Source organism: Ctenopharyngodon idella, chromosome 11 (genome assembly GCF_019924925.1).
Source record: "Ctenopharyngodon idella isolate HZGC_01 chromosome 11, HZGC01, whole genome shotgun sequence".
NCBI lineage: Eukaryota > Metazoa > Chordata > Actinopteri > Cypriniformes > Xenocyprididae > Ctenopharyngodon > Ctenopharyngodon idella.
This window is the reverse complement of record NC_067230.1, coordinates 19,533,653-19,548,194: the sequence shown is the minus strand read 5'-3', so window position 1 is coordinate 19,548,194 and position 14,542 is coordinate 19,533,653. Positions and strand designations below refer to the sequence as shown.

General features: G+C 31.8%; 1 protein-coding gene across 3 annotated transcripts in view; it reads left to right on the top strand.

The window, feature by feature from the left end:
• LOC127522284 (filamin-B) overlaps nucleotides 1-14,542 on the top strand; it is an 81,898-nt gene that overhangs the window by 64,241 nt on the left and 3,115 nt on the right. For 2 of the 3 annotated variants that reach the window (XM_051912068.1, XM_051912067.1), the window contains 12 exons: nucleotides 54-194; nucleotides 1,737-1,865; nucleotides 1,948-2,121; nucleotides 2,205-2,363; nucleotides 2,461-2,664; nucleotides 4,154-4,306; nucleotides 5,602-5,724; nucleotides 9,566-9,832; nucleotides 11,163-11,300; nucleotides 11,447-11,562; nucleotides 13,490-13,622; nucleotides 14,050-14,226. In XM_051912068.1, coding sequence (XP_051768028.1) covers nucleotides 54-194; nucleotides 1,737-1,865; nucleotides 1,948-2,121; nucleotides 2,205-2,363; nucleotides 2,461-2,664; nucleotides 4,154-4,306; nucleotides 5,602-5,724; nucleotides 9,566-9,832; nucleotides 11,163-11,300; nucleotides 11,447-11,562; nucleotides 13,490-13,622; nucleotides 14,050-14,226 — 1,914 coding nt within the window. Of the gene's footprint in view, nucleotides 1-53; nucleotides 195-1,736; nucleotides 1,866-1,947; nucleotides 2,122-2,204; nucleotides 2,364-2,460; nucleotides 2,665-4,153; nucleotides 4,307-5,601; nucleotides 5,725-7,831; nucleotides 8,062-9,565; nucleotides 9,833-11,162; nucleotides 11,301-11,446; nucleotides 11,563-13,489; nucleotides 13,623-14,049; nucleotides 14,227-14,542 lie in introns of those variants that run through there. The other variant, XM_051912069.1, reaches the window with a different exon arrangement.

The following is a 14,542-nucleotide window of genomic DNA, read 5'->3' as shown; positions in this document are numbered from 1 at the left end:
GCAGTGATATTTCTTCAAAAACCATAATCACACCCTTAATGTTTGTCCTCCAGGTGAGGTTCACATGCCGTCAGGTAAAACCGCCCAGCCTGAGATCATCGACAACAAAGACGGAACGGTCACAGTGAAGTACTCGCCCACAGAGGCTGGACTTCACGAAATGCACATTAAATACAATGGGTCACACATCCCAGGTCAGAGTCCAGGACTGCACAATACACCATCAAATATGTTCAATAAAGAGCACACACATTTGCTCTCCTTCACATCATTAGGAACCATTAATGTTGTTAGCTTGTTTTGAAGTGTTCTTGCTGCAATTGTCCATATAATGAAAGCATATGGTGACCTTTTGTTGTATGAAAAATGTGCTTGAACTTTCTGCTAAACATTTTGTTTTGTGCATATGGGTATAAGTTATTCATATGGGTTCAAAAAGACATGATTTAAAGACAGGTTTTAAATTTTACTGTGAACTAACTCTTTAATACTGCCCACTGGAACAAGGTACACAAGCGTGCATGAGTGAGTCATCTCATCTCTGTGATGAATGTCCTGTCAGGATTTGTTTTAAGGTCCCAGAGTTGCATGGGAGCGTTTGGGTGAAGGTTGAGAACGCTTCACCTTTGAATAGGCTTAAGTTGACTGAGGGCGGACACAAAAAATTAGTTGTGCTGATTTATTTAGCGTGGTGAAAGATCTCATGGGTGACATCATCTGTGAGGAATCTGTGTTTGGAGCTGCTGTGTTGGGTACACATCCTCATGTAGGTGCTTGTTTTATGGCTGGAGTTTCATGTTTTCCAGTCGCTGGTCCAGTGCCATCAGAAACCTCATTAAATATCACATGAATGTGATAGTCGAGCCTCAACCGATGGGGTTGTTTCTCCATATAAGGCTGGAAGAATGTGTTGTAGAGTTGGAATTATTCTGTTAGGAGTGTCCACAGCTCCATGAGGAAATCCTGTTGGCATTTAACAATGAGCTTGTATAAACGCATTGTTCTGAATTGATTTTTATCAATACTGCTAGTTTTGTTTTCCATTTTATTTAAAAAATATTTTTAAAAATATATATTTTATTTTATTTTTTTTTATTTAAAAATATATTTTTTAAAATATTTTATTTTGTATTTTATTTAAAAGAATATTTCATTTTATTTTTAAAATTTTATTTGTATTTTATTTTAGTTTTTATTTTATTTGAAATGTATATTTTATTATTTAAAAAAAATATAAAAATATTTTAATTCTAAAAATATATATTAAAAAAACTGTTTTATTTAAAGTCTTTATTTTATTTTATAAATATATTATTTATTTTATTTAAAAAATATTTATTTTTATTTTTAAAAAAAATATTTTTATTTTATTTAAAAAAATATATATATTTTTCTTTTCTTTATTGGTTTTGCATAAACCATAACCAGCAGGGACAGTAGCAAAACAATGCACACAATAAGTTATAATAATTTTATTATTAAAATGATATACAAAGTTCTGACTGAATTGCATGAAAACTGTCCAGGTCATTTTTCACCCCAAAATCAAAAGAAAAGACATTATTTAAAATGCATTTAAGATGCATTTCAGAACAAAAAAACACCTTGTTATTATTTATAATGTATAATTCTCAAAACACTTGTGTTCAGCAGCTGCTCTGCCTCATTATAATGTTTCCATTCTGTTGTTATGCTTTCTGCCGTTCTATTCAATGCATTGTATGTTTTGTTCTCAGAGAGCCCTCTGCAATTCTACGTCAACCACTCAAACAGCCCTAACGTGACTGCGTACGGACCGGGTCTGGTTTATGGTACCACCAATAAAACGGCCGTGTTCACCATCTACACCGAAGATGCTTCTGAAGGTGTGCACAAACACATTACATTCATGTTGGCCAGAAAACACTCTGCCTAGAAAAAACATGGTCATTTTGTGTTTTGCCTCAGGTGGCCTTGATTTGGCCATTGAAGGTCCATCAAAGGCTGAGATCAGCTGTGTGGACAACAAAGATGGCACCTGCACTGTTTCATACCTGCCCACGCTGCCTGGAGACTACAACATACTCGTCCGCTATAATGACAAGCACATCGCAGGAAGCCCCTTCACGGCCAGGATCACAGGTACTGATCTGAAGCTGCTTTGAAACAGTCTGTATTGTATAAAATGTCTGTATAAATAAACGTCACCTGACTTGACTGTGCAGAAGACAATAAGAGGAAGTCCCAGGTGAAGCTGGGCTCCGCTGCAGATTTCTCTCTGGATATCACGGAGACGGATCTTAGTCTTCTCACCGCAAGCATCAAAGCCCCTTCTGGTCGTGATGAGCCGTGTTTGCTCAAGAGACAACCCAACAACCACATCGGTATGTCTGAAATCTATTCACTCATTCTTTTTGCAAACTATGACTTTCATTTTGGATAACACATGGTTGGTCATTTTTTTTTTTTTTTTTTCTTCAGGCATTTCCTTCATCCCAAGAGAAGTTGGGGAGCACCTGGTGAGCATCAAGAAGAACGGACACCATGTTACTAACAGCCCTATCACCATCATGGTGGTCCAGTCTGAGATTGGAGACGCCAGCAGAGTGAAGGTCTTCGGACAGGGTCTGGTGGAGGGACACACCTTTGAGATGTCCGACTTTGTGGTGGACACAAGGGAAGCTGGTGAGAGACCCTTTATTTATTTAATTTTTAGTAACTAAAATTTTTATTTTTATACTATTTTATATTATATTTATATTTATACTATTTTATATTATTATTATTATTATTATTATTATTATTATTATTATTATTATATTTATTATATTAATATAACAATTTATATAATATCACGTATAATATTAATATGATATTAATTTATGTAATAAGAACTTATTATTTATAATAAAATATTACTATTATATATATTATTTAATAGTAATAATTCTAACTATTGTTAATTATTTATTTAACTGTTATTATAATTTATTAATAATATAAATAACGATTATTTTGTATTATAATTATCGTCTTTATTTATTTATTTAATGATGAATAATTATTATAACATTATAATGCTAAATAATTTGTTATATTATAAAAAATAATAATAATATATGATTTTATATTATTTGTTAATGATTTATTTAACTGTTATAATTACCTTTATTAACATGTATTATATATTATAATTATAATTGCTATATTTATTATTTCATTTAATAACTTTATAACTTTGTTATAATATTTTAATACATTATATTATATTAAAAATGATTTATATTATATATTATTATAATATAATCTCTATTTAATAAATAACTAGCTATTAATTAATAAAATAACTTATTATTATTATTATTATTATTATTATTATTATTATTATTGTTGTTGTTGTTGTTATCTTTATTTTTTTAATTGATAACATTATGTATTATTATTATTATTATTATTATTATTATTATTATTATTATTATTAATAGCCATTCATTCATTCATGCATTCATACATAAGGTTAGGCGTTTAAATCATATGTAGAGCAAATATCATATATTTGAGAGTGGGCTATTTTCAACCAGAACTCGCAACCGCTTAGCAACTTCTTTCCCAAAAACATTTCCCACAAATAAGAGGCTTCAAACATGAAATGAAGTAGTTCATCTTAATTTCCCGGCAGTGATTCACTCATGTTTTGAAGGATTTGAGGTTATGAACATCACTTTACAGAATGTGTGAAGTTCCTCTCGCATTTTCCCTTCATAACAAAGATATAACGTAGAGCTTGACTTCTGTTCGGAGCAGCTAACCTTTAACCTGCCTAACCGAACTACATAAGCACTAAATAACCCTCGTCTGCAGAAACGTCTGGCCCTTAATGATGTTTTTTCAAGCTCTCAATTCACTTAATTGCTAGGATTATAATCCAAACAGGTTGTGCAAAGTGGCTCAAGGGTGGAAATGAAAGAAAATTGGAGAATTAATTGGTACCACAGCGGCAAATTACTTCCACTTACTCAAACTTCAAATATTTATATAATTATATATTACATCACTCTTTTAAACTTGTCATAATAAGTCTAATAAGTACAATCAAATGCTTTTATTTCTCATGCATCCAGTTAGCATTTTTTAATAATATTGATGCATCTAATCTGTGTCACTGTGTTCGTAGGTTATGGAGGTTTGGCGTTGTCCATCGAGGGTCCCAGTAAGGTGGACATACAGACCGAAGACATGGAGGACGGCACTTGTGGCGTCTCATATTGTCCCACTGAGCCGGGCACCTACATCGTGTCCATCAGATTTGCAGAAGAACACGTCCCAGGTAAGAGACTTACATGCTCAAAGCATCATTCAAACCTTCAGTATGTTTGATAATGTGTCCGAATATGGTGTAGTTTGTCTTGTTTACAGATTATTTGGCAATGGAGTAGTAAGCATATTTCACAGTAAATACTGTACATTTCCAACTGTGTAAACTATAGTATACACTACTGTTGAACAGTTTGCGGTAAGATTTATTTATTTTTAAAGAAATTAAGCAAAGACACATTAAATTGACCAAGAGTGACAGCAAAGAAATGTATAATCTAAAAAAAAAAAAAAAAAAAATATATATATATATATATATATATATATATATTTTAAATAAATGCTGTTCTTTTGAACTTTCTATTCATCAAAGAATTCTGAAAAAAAATATTTATTTATTTATTACTGAAATATATATTTTATTGTTGTTATTGCTATTATAATATATAATCTTTTACATTATTATATATTATTATAATATAATATAATATAATTTCTATGTAATAAGAACTTTTATTATTATTTATAATAAAATATTACATATATAACTATTATATATTATTTAATAGTAATAATAATAATAATAATAATGGTGATTTTATTTTAGTTTATTTATTAACTAAAATATTTTTTTATTGCTATTATATAATCTTTTACATTATTTTATAATATTATTATAATATAATAATATTTATATAATAACTATTATTTATAATAAAATATTATATGTAACTATTATATAATTTAATTGTAGTAGTAATAATAATAGTGATTGGTAATTTATTTAATAACTTAAGATTTTTATCTTAAATAATATATAATTATAATATAAAAATACTAAATCATTTGTTGTTGTTATTAATATTAATATAATATATGATTTTATTATAAAATATTATTTAATTATAATTTTTATTTATTTATTAATAACTAATATACAATTTTTATTATAATTGTAATAAGTAATTTGTTATTATATAATGTTTTACATTACATAATATTATAACTGTTTTCAACATTGATAATAATCATAAATGTTTCTTGAGCAGCAAATCAGCATATCAGAATGATTTCTGAAGGATCATGTGACACTGAAGACTGGAGTAATGATGATAATTCAGCTTTGATCACAGGAATAAATTACAGTTTATAATATATTCACATAGAAAACAGTTATTTTAAATTGTAAAAATATCTCACAATTTTTACTGCATTTTTGATCAAATAAATGCAGCCTTGGTGGGCAGAAGAGACTTCTATAATGTTATTCCTGTCATTGTGAAGTTTTGTTGCATCTCTGTGTTTCAGGAAGTCCGTTCAGCGTAAAGGTGACCGGAGAAGGTCGTATCCGCGAGAGCATCACTCGCCGTCAGAAAGCAGCGTCCGTCGCTAGTGTTGGAAGTGTGTGTGATCTCAACCTGAAGATCCCAGGTATGAAAGATCCCCAGATACACAGCTGTAACCTTTACACTTTCATATCAAGTCAAGCGGTCATCTGTCCACATAAAGATTGATCTTAGAATCCAAGATTTGAGTTTTAATGTGCATTAGGCGTGAATTATTTACCATTTCAGCCACTTTATGTCAAGGCTTGGTTTATAGCCTTGTTTAATACACTCTAGCTCAATCTCCGACAGGAACGCCAGCCAAAAAAGCACAAAACAAATGGATGTGCAGTTGTTAGCTGGAACACGTCATGTGTTAATGCAGTGAGAGCACTTGAGTCTCCATACGTGAGTAAAAACACATGGCTGTCTGAAACAAGACTTCATGTGCGGGTCGAGCTGAACGTATTGAACTTGGACGTGGCTTTAGGTTTGATTTCCCTTCAGACCAGCGCAGATGTTGTTGTTCGAGTCACGTCAGCGGCCGGTCGCGTGTCTGTGGTACGTGCTGCGCAACGCTAGCTCATGTCTTGAGGGAAACGCTGCCTCGTTCATGTGAAGTGTCACTTGGCAGTCGAGGCGATTTGATGTTGGAATAAAGTTTGCTAATACTGCACTTCCAGAAGGGGTCTTGGTGTAGTCTGAAATGTCTTTTTGTGTGAGAGGATGATAGTAGTCATCATTTTCTAGTGCAAGTGACAATATTTTAGTAAAAAAGAGACCAAAGGGGTAATTCAAAATCTAGTTTAAAAATAAAAGATAGAAAATTGTTTCACACTAGATGTAAATTTTTATTTTATTTTTTTAATTTTATTTAACAATTTTTGGCTTGGATAATTAGTCTATTTTAACAAGTTAAAACAATCCTATTTTATTTTAAATGTAATTTTATCTTTATTTTTTATGTATATTTTCTTTCCATTGGCACACATACATTTCTTAATAAATTAAACAATCTAATCCAATAAATGATAGATGTGAATTTGCCTCTTTTTTTTTTTTTTTATTTTTTTTTTTTTAATTTAATGAAATTTTATTTTATTTTATTTAACAATTTTTGACATGAACAATTAGTTTATTTTAACAAGTTAAAACAATCCTATTTTATTTATAATGTAATTTTATCTATCAATTTTTTTTTTAATTTTTCAATTTATTTTTTTATTGTTGTTTATCACAAATAAATAATTTTAATAAACAATTTAATAAGATACTATATGAGGGTTAGATGGAGGTTTAATAGATGTGAATTATATATATATATATATATTTTTTTTTTATATAACTTTATTTTACCTTTCACACAAATAAATAAATAAATTTCTATTAATAAAATAAACCTATAAGATACTACTAGTGAATGAATGTGGATATACTATATTAAAGTAAAAGTTTTTTTTTATTTTTTATTTTTTTTTATAATAAACAGTATCATTATTTCACAATATATTCCTATATAACACAACCACTGTATTTTATTGCCCTTCTATTTTAGAAAGTAAAACATTGGCGTTAATGTTTAGTGATAGTTTGTATTTTGCATTAAAGAACGTGAATGATCATTTTGTCATGTCGCTTTTGGTGTGAACAGGTCTTTAGTTGGGCAATTAATATCCAACCCTGCATCACGCAGACTACTTCCATATGTGATTTTTGAGATTTCTCCTGGTTAATGATGTCACGGTGTAATGGAGGGCTAGCGGTGATGTAATCCAGGCCACACAGATCGTCACTGGAGCTCATTCACTCACTCTGTTGGGCCTCTGACCTCATACACTCCCTCTTGACGTGTCTTCATGAGATTGAAAGACGTAAAGAGAGGAAATAATGTGCATAAATGACCAAATATCAGACATAGGTCCTCATTTATAAATGTGCGTATAATGATCCTAACCTGTTTCTGAAATGTTCCTATAAAATGTCTGTATGCACAAAAATGTTTGTTAAAGCATCTCTTTATCAGTCGCAGTTATGTAATTATTACAGAGCAGTTAAAATGTTGCTCATATCCAAATATATCCAATTTATAAACGAGGCCCGATGCTGCTTCTATTCTGCCATCTTTTTCCCCACTTTACTGTTTTTCTGACCTGTTCTGTCCTTTATCTTGTTTCTGTCTTTTTCTTCCCGTTTTCTGTGTCTACTGCTTTCAGTGACCTGGTTTCTTCTGGCTTTGGCTCGTGAGTTGCTCTCACGCGGCGTCTATCGCTCTCACTGCTCTATTTGGCTCGGGGTCAAAGGTCAGGCCACCTCAGGGTCTCCACGCCCTCAGAGGTCAACACGCTTCACCATGGGCAGAGTGAGGGTCACCCGGATTGGCAGGGCACCCCTGAGAAGGCCCTCCGGAGGGCTGGAGGGTGCGTTTTAAGCACTGGGCATGTGGACGACGAGGTTGGCAGAACGCGCTTGCTCTTGATACCCACGTGTTTGTGTTTGCATGAACCAGAGCTGCTTTTTTTTTGCTCATTACAACTCCATAAAATGTTTTACAAATCGTCATGTTGTTGCAAACCTGAATTACTTGTACATTTAGCCAAATGTTCATGCTTGTGCTGCATGGTAGAAAGAGTCAATTTACAATAACATTAGTTAATGCATTAAAAGATTAGTTCACTTCAGAATTAAAATTTCCTGATAATTTACTCACCCTCATGTCATCCAAGATGTTCATGTCTGTCTTTCTTCAATCGAAAAGAAATTAAGGTTGTTGAGGAAAATATTCCAGGATTTTTTTCCATATAATGGACTTCAACAGGGACCAACAGGTTGAAGGTCCAAATGTCAGTTTCAGTGCAGCTTCAAAGAGCTCTACATGATCCCAGACGAGGAATAAGGGTCTTATCTAGAGAAACCATCGACCATTTTCTAAAAAAAAATAAACATTTCTATACTTTTTAAACAAATGCTCTTGCACTGCTCTGTGATGCGCCACACATTACGTAATAATTACGTTTAATTCTGAACTGAACTAATCCTTCAAGAATGTGCAATATATTTGTTACGTTATGAATATTTTTTATTTTTTTATATATTTTTTTTATGTTAATAAAAATAAAACTGTTCATTGTTAGTTCATTTTTGTTCAGATCCATTAAATAATATTAACAGATACAACTTTTGATTTTAATAATGTATTAGTAAATGTTGAAATTGGTGTTGCTGGGAAAATTCAGCAAGATTTTTTAACTCTACATCTATAAAATGACAAAAAAAGGAATGTGCACCGTGTGTTTTTGTGTTCAACTTCAACTTTGTGTGACTTGAACATACACATTTAACTACATTTAATAAATTATTCTTTTTTTCTTTTCTTTTTTACTCTACTGGTCAAAAGTTTGGAATAATTAAGTGTCTTCTGCTCACCAAGGCTGCATTTATTTAATCAAAAATACAGTAAAACAGTGAAATATTATTACAATTTAAAATAAATTTTCTATTTCTATTTTCTATTTTTGAGCATCAAATCATCATATTAGAATGATTTCTGAAGGATCATGTGACACTGAAGACTGGAGTAATGATGCTGAAAATTCAGCTTTGATCACAGGAATAAATTACTTTTTAAATTGTAATAATATTTTGCAATTTGTTTTTTCTTTCAAAGTATCAAAATCACGTAATTGTTTCAAACATTTGACCGGTAGTGTATTTTATTGTTAATTTATGTTAACAAATAGAACCTTATTGTAAAGTTTGACCATTTCCATTTTGGCTGAACTCTTGTTTTAATAAATCTGAGTGCTGTAAGTATCATCTCTCTGGTATGTTGCTTGCAAAACCTTGAGAAAGCGCAGACGTCAGAACAGCTGAGCGACCGTTCCTCCATCTCTCTCTCTCTCTCTCCATTCAGCTCTCTCAAGAAACCTTCTTCTCTTTGTTCTCCCCAGAAATTGACATTCACGACGTCTCGGCGCAGGTCACCAGCCCGTCAGGAGCCACAGAAGCTGCTGAGATTGTGGCGGTGGGAAACCACACCTACTGCGTCCGCTTTGTGCCCCATGAGATGGGCGTACACACGGTTAGCGTGAAGTACCGTGGCCAGCATGTGCCAGGAAGCCCCTTCCAGTTCACCGTGGGCCCACTGGGTGAAGGTGGGGCCCATAAGGTGCGAGCGGGTGGTCCGGGTCTGGAGAAGGCCGAGGCGAACGTGCCAGGTATGAACGACAACATAATGTTCATTCAAATTTAGTCACACTTTAGATTAGGGTCCAATTCTCACTATTAACTGCAACTTTTTGGCTCAGTAAACCACTAATTATTACTGCTTATTAATAGTTAGTAAGGTAGTTAAGTTTAGGTATTGGGTAGGATTATGGGATGTAGAATATGGTCATGCAGAATAAGGCATTAATATCTGCTTTATAAGTACTAATAAACAGCCAATAATCCGAGTAATATGCAAGCCAATAAACAATTAGTTAATAGTGAGAACTGGACCCAAAACTAAAGTGTTGCCTAAAATGTATACATTATAAAAGCATTATAAAATGTTGTACATTTTGGTAGTATTTGTAGTACTGCCTGCAATTATTTTATTTTATTTTTTTATTTATTTTTTTTTAAACCATGAGCTCCATAAAGAAATGTTTAATTATTTACTTACAAAAAATTACTCTCTTTATTCCGTGGAACACAAAGATGTTTCTAAATGATGATAAAATGTTAATTTAAAATTGTAAAAGGTAGTAAAGTTAAAGGCAGTATTTGTTGTACTGCCTGTAATTTAATTTTACTTTTAATTTAATTTTACATTTATTTTAATATAATTTTAATTCTAGTTAAGAAAAAGGGTGGAAAATATCTTTAAATGTAAAATTAAATTAAATTACAGGCATTACAACAAATACTACCTTAAACAAAAAAGACATGTATTTTAATATTTTAATTTAATAAAAAAAAAAAATGTAATTGCTGGTTAAGGTTGCTCATTACAGAATGTTTTGTAATGTGTGTAAAATTTTATACATTGCCTTTTAATTTTATTCTGCCTGTAATTTAATTTTACATTTATTTTAATATTTTATTTTAATTTTAAATTAAAAAATGTGAAAAATATCTTGTTGGAAAAAATCTTTTTTTCACTCATTACACCATCTCCACAAACTCCATAAAGAAATATTTAATTACTTACTCACCAGATGTTTATGGATAGTGATAAAATGTTATTTAAAATTTTATACATTATATATTTTTTATAATTTCACATATTTTTAATATTTTAATTTAATTAAAATTGTAATAAAAATGTGGAAAAGGGGTGGAGAATATATTTAAATGTCATCTTTAAAAAAAAAAATTATAAAAATTTATAATAATAAAAAAAAATTAAAGTCCTTTTTAAGGCTTCATTTTTCATTCCACAAATATAATGCATTTATTCAGCTTATTTTGTGTCTTCATGAGATTGAACTGTATATAACACTGCTGGTGACCCACAGTGTGTTTTTAAATATATATGAATGTTTGTCCTGATCTGTCATGTAGCTGAGTTTAACGTGTGGACGCGGGAGGCGGGCGCTGGCGGTCTGTCCATCGCCGTTGAGGGTCCCAGTCGTGCAGAAATCTCATTTGAGGAAAGGAAGGATGGGTCATGCGGCGTCTCCTATGTAGCTCAAGAACCTGGTATATATATAAACACACACAGACCAATGCCTTTCTGTCCTGTGCTGCTTTTTTTATATTTCTCATGTGATGCAATTTAAGAGCTTGTATCCCTTCATTTAATGCAGATACTCAGCATATGTATCTTATCTCAAAACTGTTTGCAGGCGACTACGAAGTGTCTATAAAGTTCAACGACGAGCACATTCCCGACAGCCCGTTCCTGGTGCCCGTGTGCGCTCCCGTAGACGACGCCCGCCGACTTACTGTTACCAGTCTTCAGGTGAGACATGAGGAAACATCAACACACAGACGCATGTCCGCAGCTATCAAAGTACAAAATAACCAGCGTGACTCTTACGATGGAAAGCGGTGAAATGTTATTTATATGGCAGTTTCTATGTAATGACACAAATACTTTCCCTTAAATATGTTATAAATCTATACAGCAGTTAACATACTAGTTAGCTACATCACTGTCTACATAGGCAGCTCATTTCTGCACAAATAGGGCTTTTCATATGAAGTGCACTACTTTTATTTTATTTGTTTTAAATAAATTCTCTTCTGCTCACCAAGGCTGCATTTATTTAATCAAAAATACAGTAAAAACAGTAATATTGTGAAATATTATTACAATTTAAAATAACTGTTTTCTATGTGAATATATATATATATATATATATATATATATATATATATATATATATATAGTAAAATGTAATTTATTCCTGTGATCAAAGCTGAATTTTCAGCATCATTACTCCAGTCTTCAGAAATTATTCTGTTTGTTGCTCAAGAAACATTTCTGATTATTATTATTTTTGTGGCTAAAACGAGGCATCTTAGAAGGCATCATAATGTAGCTGTTTACATTTTAGACCAGGCTTCACATCAAGAGCACACACATGATGACTTCATGTTGCCTACATAGCCAGCTCACTCCGTTTTGGATCAGATTTATCTAGTGAACTCGTCTTTGAATAGCTGTCGGACATCACTCGTCTTTGTGTGGCTGTTCTGGTGTTTCTCTTGTGTTTCATTTAAAGGCTTTTAACAGAATCAACCGTTGTAAAGCTCACAGTAGGATCAGTTGAAGCAGAGAGAGGAAGACGACACCAACTGCTAGAAACCTTCATCTAACCATATCCCATTATTCTCAGTAGTTTAGTTTAGCAAACCCTGTAGTTCTCATTTTCTCTGTTGTCAAATTGTCAGATCTCTCTCAGCTTTAGCTGATCTTAGGGTGAGTCCAGGTGAGTTTATCAGTATATAAATGTCATGTTTTTAAGATTTTAATTTGCTTTTTATAGATTTTTTTTATTTATTTATTATGCATATTTAAAACATTTAAAACCATATAACAAAAAAAAAAAAAAAAAAAATATATATATATATATATATATATATATATATATATCTTTTATTCTCTACCAAAAGTTTGGGGTCAGTAAAAATATTTTTGTGAAAGAAATTAATACTTATATTCAGCAAGAATCCATTAAATTGATCAAAAGTGGCAGTAAAGACATTTATAATATTGCAAAAGATTCTTATTTTTTTCATTTTTTTTTTTTTATTCTTATTATTATTCTTTTTTTTTCTTCTTTTTTTTTTTTTTTTTTTACTTTGTATTCATATTAAAATATAAATATTAAAACTATTTTAATGTGTTGATGTTTCCTCGGTTTTAATTTTTTATATATATATATATATATATATATATATATATATATATATATATATATATATATATATATGTATATATATATATATGTATATATATATATATATATATATATATATATATATATATGTTTTATTATTTATTTTATTTTTAATTTTTAAAATGCTCCTTAAGCAGCAAATCATCATATTAGAATGACTTCTGAAGGATCATGTGACACTGAAGACTGGAGTAATGATGCTGAAAATTCAGCTTTGATCACAGGAATAAATTACATTTTACAATATATTCACATAGAAAACAGCCATTTAAAATTATAATAATATTTCACAATTTTTTTACTGTATTTTTGATCAAATAAATGCAATTTTTATGAGCGTAGGAGATTTCTTTCAAAAGCATAAAAAAACGTACCAACCCCAAACTTTTGAACGGCAGTGTACGTGCATCAACAGCCTTTCCCAGAATGCACTGGCTCCATAGGTCTGTTGAGATGTTCTAAACTGTTTATTCACTAATGTAGGAGTCGGGTCTGAAGGTGAACCAGCCCGCATCATTTGCAGTGCGTCTGAACGGGGCAAAGGGCAACATCGATGCCAAAGTTCACAGCCCGTCCGGAGCGCTGGAGGAGTGTGTGGTGTCTGAACTAGAGCAAGGTGAGATGATAATGAGCTTTAACAACCTGTCCTAACTAGATGTGATGCATTTCAAGCATTAAATCATTTTCTGTTGTAACTAAAAGTGAAAGGACTTTATTATTATTTTAACATGAAACTGCATTTACAACTCATTTTGCTGCCATAAGATGCTTCATATAACAAGCATCTTGTCACCCAACATCCAATTGTACACTGCTTTCTAGTTAGAACAAAAACTCAGATTAACATTAAAATAATGAATTGCATGCTAACATAGGACATTGTGTTAGTAGAGCCACTTATCTAAACTTAAATTTTAGGTTAAAGGTATATAATATACAGGAACTGCAGGCCTTTTTCCGCTGAGAATCGCCATTATTTTTGTCATTAGTTCTGCTCCTGTTCTTCTTTTGGCTTTCTGGTTAATTTACCCTTCGTTTTCCAGACAAGTACGCTATCCGTTTCATCCCGCGAGAGAACGGCATCCACGTCATCGACGTGAAGTTCAATGGGACGCACATCCCTGGCAGTCCGTTCCAGGTTCGCGTGGGAGAACCGGGACAGAGTGGCGATGCCGGACTCGTCACTGCCTACGGAGCCGGTCTTGAAAGAGGAACCACAGGTAATGCTTTTGACATTAATTGGACACACATTACTTGTTGGCACGGGGCTAAAAACAATTATGCAGAAATAAAAGTTTCCTCTATGCCTCAATGTGTTCTCAGCACTATGAATATTGATTGCTTGATGTTTCCTTTTGACTTGGCATGTCGAAAGGAAGTTACGCTCTCTCGCTCATGTTGAACGCTCCCCATTGTTTTAGAAAAATGATTTAAACAGAAGGATCTTGGATTACCTATTTCTCATGGATCACATCCAGAATAAATGTATGTCTTCACTGTAACTCGTCTAACAACTCTGGAAGTTGCAGAAAAAGT